This window comes from Oryza sativa, chromosome 11 (genome assembly GCF_034140825.1).
Source record: "Oryza sativa Japonica Group chromosome 11, ASM3414082v1".
NCBI lineage: Eukaryota > Viridiplantae > Streptophyta > Magnoliopsida > Poales > Poaceae > Oryza > Oryza sativa.
The window spans coordinates 20,240,501-20,246,500 of NC_089045.1; the positions used below are offsets into that span (position 1 = coordinate 20,240,501).

General features: G+C 39.0%; 1 protein-coding gene across 2 annotated transcripts; it reads left to right on the top strand.

Annotated features, from left to right (window-relative positions):
* The first annotated feature begins 4,355 nt into the window (after positions 1–4,355).
* On the top strand, positions 4,356–5,313 carry LOC4350576 (uncharacterized). Of its 2 annotated transcripts, none has more exons than XM_015761221.2 (2): positions 4,356–4,839; positions 4,985–5,313. In XM_015761221.2, the coding sequence occupies exon 1, from the start codon at positions 4,471–4,473 to the stop codon at positions 4,804–4,806; it is 336 nt and encodes a 111-aa protein (XP_015616707.1). In that variant the 5' UTR covers positions 4,356–4,470; the 3' UTR covers positions 4,807–4,839; positions 4,985–5,313. The 2 variants fall into 2 exon arrangements, with proteins under 2 accessions (XP_015616707.1, XP_025877003.1); XM_026021218.2 differs by having other exon boundaries at positions 4,383–4,839; positions 4,988–5,313.
* The last annotated feature ends 687 nt before the right edge of the window (positions 5,314–6,000 follow it).

The window sequence follows — 6,000 nt, forward strand, 5'->3', positions numbered from 1 at the left end:
AAAATTATCATCATGTGATCGAATACCTATATATGTATTAAGGCTAGTTACAATTAATTATTACGAACAAGCATGCAATAAACAACTCCCTCCATGACAAACCAAACACTAGAGACAACACATTGTATTATGGTAAATGCTGACCTTGATTGTGCTATTTGCAACTGAGAAATTGTAGAAGAGAACAGTTATTTTTCCGTGTCCTTTCTGTGTTGCATGCCATTGGATTCATATGGAGTTCATGTCATCAGAACACCCTCGCACTCACTTGATCACTGATAAACCTTTAGTCTGAAGATTCCCAGACGATGAACAGTGATCTGACGAAACTGAAAATCTGAAGAAAGAACAGAGAGCGAGCTAGAGCAAGTTTGTTCGTTCCTTAATGCCTTGCAGTTTTTCAGGTTTACTTCTCCTTTTCACCTCCCATCCAGGTGTTTGACATATATAGATCTTGAATGAACGGAACACTGGATCGAGTGATCCTGCCATCCCACAATATTTCTTCCAGCCTGGCCACTACTTATAACTGAGAAAAACTGAAATACTCCCTCCGTTTCAAAATATTTGACACCGTTGACTTTTTAGTATGTGTTTGACCATTCGTCTTATTCAAAAAATTTAAATAATTATTTATTCTTTTCATATCATTTGATTCATTGTTAAATATACTTTCATGTATACATATAGTTTTATATATTTCATAATTTTTTTTAATAAGACGAACGGTCAAACATATGCTAAAAAGTTAACGGTGTCAAACATTTTGAAACGGAGGGAGTAATAGCTAGTGAGGCTGACCGAATCCTAGACTAACTCAGTTAGCCTTTTTCGATCACCAACACCTAATGGGATGAACGAGGCCAAACTCAGCTGGAAGCAACCCAAGCCGAGCAGAGCAAGCATTGTAGAGCGTATTCACATCACTAAATCCATAAAAAAAAACATAAAATCACAATCACTAAGACATGGTGAAGAGATTCACCATCCAACAATATTCAGGAATCAAAATCGACCAAAAAATTTACTAAATCACAATCACTAAAAAAATCACGGTTCATGCCATGTTGTCCTCTTCGATTCCATCCCCACCGGATCCCGCACCTGCACAAACAACAAGAAGAGAAGGGTAAGAAGAAAGGAAAGTGAAGAATTGGGCAAATCCAAAATGCAAGTGAAGAATCCCAAGTTAGCAAATCCAAATCAAACCGGGCAATGCCGGCGGTGGAATGAGCGCGGAATGCGTCCATCTCCACGTACAGTAGCACCACCCTGACCTCGATGCCCCCGCCGTCCCTGTCACCATAACGGCCGCTCTCCGCCAGTGCCAGCGCGCCCGTCCACTCCACCTACACCCCATGGAGTGTTGACATCTGCTCTTTGCCAGTGCCGACTTATTTGCAGCGGCTGATACACCCACCCCCGTGCTCACGGCGGCGTATGTGGCCACCCCCAGGCGCGCAGCAGCAGGTCCACACGCCCCGATGCTCGCGGTGGTGGATCCAGACCCGTGGTCGTGGCAATGTTAGTCGGGGCAACGGAGGAGGAGGAGACGGTGACAAGGTGGAGGACGTGGAGGACGAGAAGAATGGGAGGAGGAGGAGGAAGAAGGGGCTCAGATGGGGCTCGACTAAATAATGTCGGCTGGCTCGGTTGGCCGATTTTTATTTTTTATTTTTTAATTATAGGTGTGAGTTTTTTTAAGAACCAGCACCTATAAAATTAGTATAGGTGTCGGTTTGTCTGGAAAAACTGAATACCGGTTTTTACGTAGAACCGGTACCTATAGGTTGTTAAAGATGCCGATTTTTTTTTCATCCTATGGGGTTGGAAAACTGCTAATAGGTGTCGGTTTTAAATGAACCGGCACCTATGTGTCATCTCCTATTAAGGTTTCTGTAGTAGTAATGCACAAATTAAATAACAAAGTAACTACAAAGTAAAAATGTTCATAGGATTAATAAATATGCTATCAATTCCAATATAGAATTCAAGCAAACAATCCAACTTCAATTCCTGTATATATTCATTACAATCAGGTTCTGAGTTCTTCATTTAGATCTTTGTAATTGGTTCTTGGCAGACATGGAAGGAAAAAAAATATCATTTTTGTAAGGGATATGATGGCATAGTCAAAGGATTTCAATGATGGGGATCTGATTAGGCTCAGACAATAAGAAAAATCACAGTTTCAATCATTAACCATTGGTAGATTCTCTGTAACTTAGACACCTTTTGTAGTTCTTTTTTCTTATTTTGGAAATAAATTTATTTAAATAAAATAAAATGATGATTTTCCCTGCTATTTCCTGGTAAAAAAAACTTAGGTTCCTTTGGCATTGCTCCAGCCACTAGGTTCTTCAGAGCATCTGGAACCTCATGAGATGCTCTGGAAAAGCTAGTGGCATTTGATATAGCTCCAAAAATTAAGGAATCCGGAGAGACGAATGTAGAGCTGGCGTTGAATTCTAATTAATTTTGAAAGGGACGTGTGATGGCATAGTCAAAGGATTTCCTTTTTGCCAGCATGGATGCTGAGGTCAACGGGATTCCAATGTTAAGAAGTCACACTGATTGCGACAATAGTACCTTTTAGGACATGGCCCATGGTATTGGATGCAAGTTGATGCAACTGGTCATAATCCAAAAAACAACTTTTTTGTGAACTAGGTACATAATTTTAATATCTTGGAGGGCCAATTTGGTTACTCATAATAACAATACATTGGTCTATTACATAAAACAATTTATGTGTTGGTCTTTATTATAAAAACATTGTCGTATTCGTAGGTGGATACCCCTATTACAATAGGAATAACCATTTGTGGAGGGACATAAGTGTAAATTAAATATGCATGTCTCGAGCCAACAATGTTCCGAGCTACAAACGGCAATAAAAAGTAATATTTACAGTTGCGATATACTATATCATGCATCTCACACCATTTCAATTACTCTAGCCTTAAATGGATCCATTGTACATTTCCCGAATAGTTCTATATTAACCTTCAAAAATTACAAGTACTTCTCTCTATGATGCACAACATGAAAACAATTTCCCTAAAAAACAGCATCCAAATCATAAATTAAGCAATAAACTTATAATTGAAACTAAAGAATCAAAATCAAGCATGTGGGCAAAGGGCTTATAGGGCCCATTGCTGCACACATATTTTGAGAAGACGTTTGAAGTGACAAGGAGTGATGGAGGGCACCACTGTTTTCTATGGAAAGTACTTGACATTTAACTTTTTCTATAATCTTCGAGATTCAAATTTCTTTATGATTTTATATTAGAGTTGGTCTATAAAATCGAATAAATTTACGAGATTATGATAGAACATCTCAAGACAAATCAACTCATGCCGTTTTCAAAATGTTTCTATGTTTTCCGACTATGTATCTTTAGAAATCAACATATTAAAAGTTCAAAAGTTTATTAGATCTTGTCCAAAATGCAAGTATTTATGATTGGATAGTAGAATATTGCATCGTTTTCTTGTTGGCTTGTAGCAAAATTTGAATTTTGAAATTAATTTTAGAGTTGATTTGGAAGTTTTTTTTCTCATAGTTTATTTTGGAGCATTGGATTTTGAATCATTGAGAACACAGATATAAAAGTTTTACTCAGATTATTTTGGTTGTTTCATTCACGGGTTATTAGTCTAATGACGAGAGGAATAAGACCAAGTTCCATTTTGCGTTCTGTGGATCTTAACTTGTAGCAATAAAAAGTTTATGCAATTGTGAAACATGTAAATTAATAACCTTGTACTAATAGCGGAAAAAGCGCCTAGACTGGTGTAGATTGAATAAAAGACTACACAAGCAATCGGTTGAATCAATCAGTTCAGCACATAATTGGACGAAAACCAAAGTTGTTCGACTGGGTAAAGATATTTTCTATTAGGAATAAAGCCTAGTATGAAGCAGTATTATTGATTTTGAAGTAAAATAAATTTACTTAACCCAATCCTAAAAATAAAATAATTCTTTTTTTGGGATGGTGGTCGAACCAGAACCAGAAAGTATCACTGATGGTCATCCAAAGGTTCAACCACCTGTCAGAGTTTAATAACTATGCATGCCTCCTATCTAACGGTAACCGATAGTAGATAAGAAAAGGTTAGACGAGTCAATAATAATAATTAAAAGCGCCAAAAAATATGTTCAATATATAACATCAACCTCCTTCCAAACTGGGGGACAGCAACGCAAAGATTTACTATTTGCTATCCTCCCGAAATACACATGCCCAAATATCACTTTTCCAAATTTTCATTTGTTAGCGTAGCGGATAAGGGAAACAAGACTGAATTAACCTGTCGCCCCTCCTTTCCCGCCATCTCCTCCCCTCATGCATGCATCCACCACTATTTATCCCCCTCCTCCCCCTCCTCTACACCTTGTCTCCGCCTCGCGGGAGACCACACATTAATTCCTCGCGCCCCATCCATCCATTCCCCTGCCATGGGCTGCTCGACCTCCAAGCTCGAGCCGAAGGACCAGCTGGACGCCTCGGCGCCGTCCCACCACCGCCGCCGCGGCTTTGCCAGCGACCTCTTTGGCCGCGCCACCAGGAAGAACCACCACAATGGTGGCAAGAGCGGGTGCGAAAGTGGCGACGCCGCCGTCCCCATGGCCGGCCGGCAGCATGAGGAGGAGCAGCCGCGGCAAGGGAAGAAGGGCGGCCGTGGCAAGCGCGAGGTGCAAGCGGGGTCGCCAAGCTTCCGGTACTACTGTGAGAATGCCGCCGCCGCCGCCTTCGGCGAACATCGAGGTCAAGCACCAACAACGCAAATATGATCTGTGGATGAACTCCTGGAACTTTTATCAATGGTACGTTTGGTTCTTTGGTTAATATCGTCCAATTTAAGGTTGATTTGGGATCAATCTAGAATATTGTTCATGCTGCAAAAAATAATAACTCTATCCTGCGATTAATTTTTTGATCGCTGATAAGATTGTTGCTGATTATTTACAGCAGTGCGGGCCTACAAAAGAACAAATTATACCCCTAAGGAATGAGAGATGAATCAGATGGGTTATTAATCAGGAGCTGCAAGCAAATTAGGCGTTAAATCCACGACCTTTTTCGCCTGTTCGTTGCTTTTCCTCGGCTGTTATATCTCCAGGGATCAAAGACGAAGAAAAAAAATAACTTCTGATGATATATAAGTCAAGCAGATTCCCAATCATGGAGAGCATAACGCACTAGTCCCTGGAGAATTCATCGTAGCAGTTGTACCAAATGCAGTTTGTACATGTAATACCAACACGATGAATACAAATTAATTCCAGATCGATCTCAAACGAACCCCACCAGCGCAAAAAAAAAAAAAGGATATCTATATATAGTTTTAAAAGAACAATGTGTACTGTCATAGCACATAGCAAAGATCGTAGATAGATGATTTCAACGGAAAGAAAGGCAGTAGATAAGTTCATTTCATGCACATATAGAGCATAAAAGCAGGAAAAACCAGTCTATGCGTGCCATTTCAGAAAGGAAAATTGTCTGGAAACAGAGAAGCAGGCAAAACCAATCGATTTAAAGTAGGGTACTCTTTTGACTTTGTTTAAAGTTAAACTAATTTAAATTTAACTAAGTTTGTACATAAATATAATAATACTTACAACATCAAATTAGTTACATTAAATTTATTATTAAATAATATATTTTCACATATTTTTGTCTTGGGTTGAAAACATTACTTTTTTTTTCTAAATTTGAAATAGTTTAACTTTAATCGAACTCAAAAATAAATTATAATATGAAACACAGAGATTACATTATAGCACATTGTGCCTTTTTTTCTCGAACGTGCTTTTTTTCCCCGAACGTGCAGGAGTGTTCCGAATCACTACTGCTATACATTAAAGACAGGATTAGGCCATGTTTTTTTCTCCAACAAAAATTGGATAAACTTCTGGATAAAAGTGGCACGTTTTTTAAACTGCTAAACGGTGCGTTTCGTGCGAAAACGTTCTATATGAAAG

What these genes read in the sequence shown, in the direction of transcription:
- LOC4350576 (XM_015761221.2), top strand. Translation starts at nt 4,471, where the DNA reads ATGGGCTGCTCGACCTCCAAGCTCGAGCCGAAGGACCAGCTGGACGCC.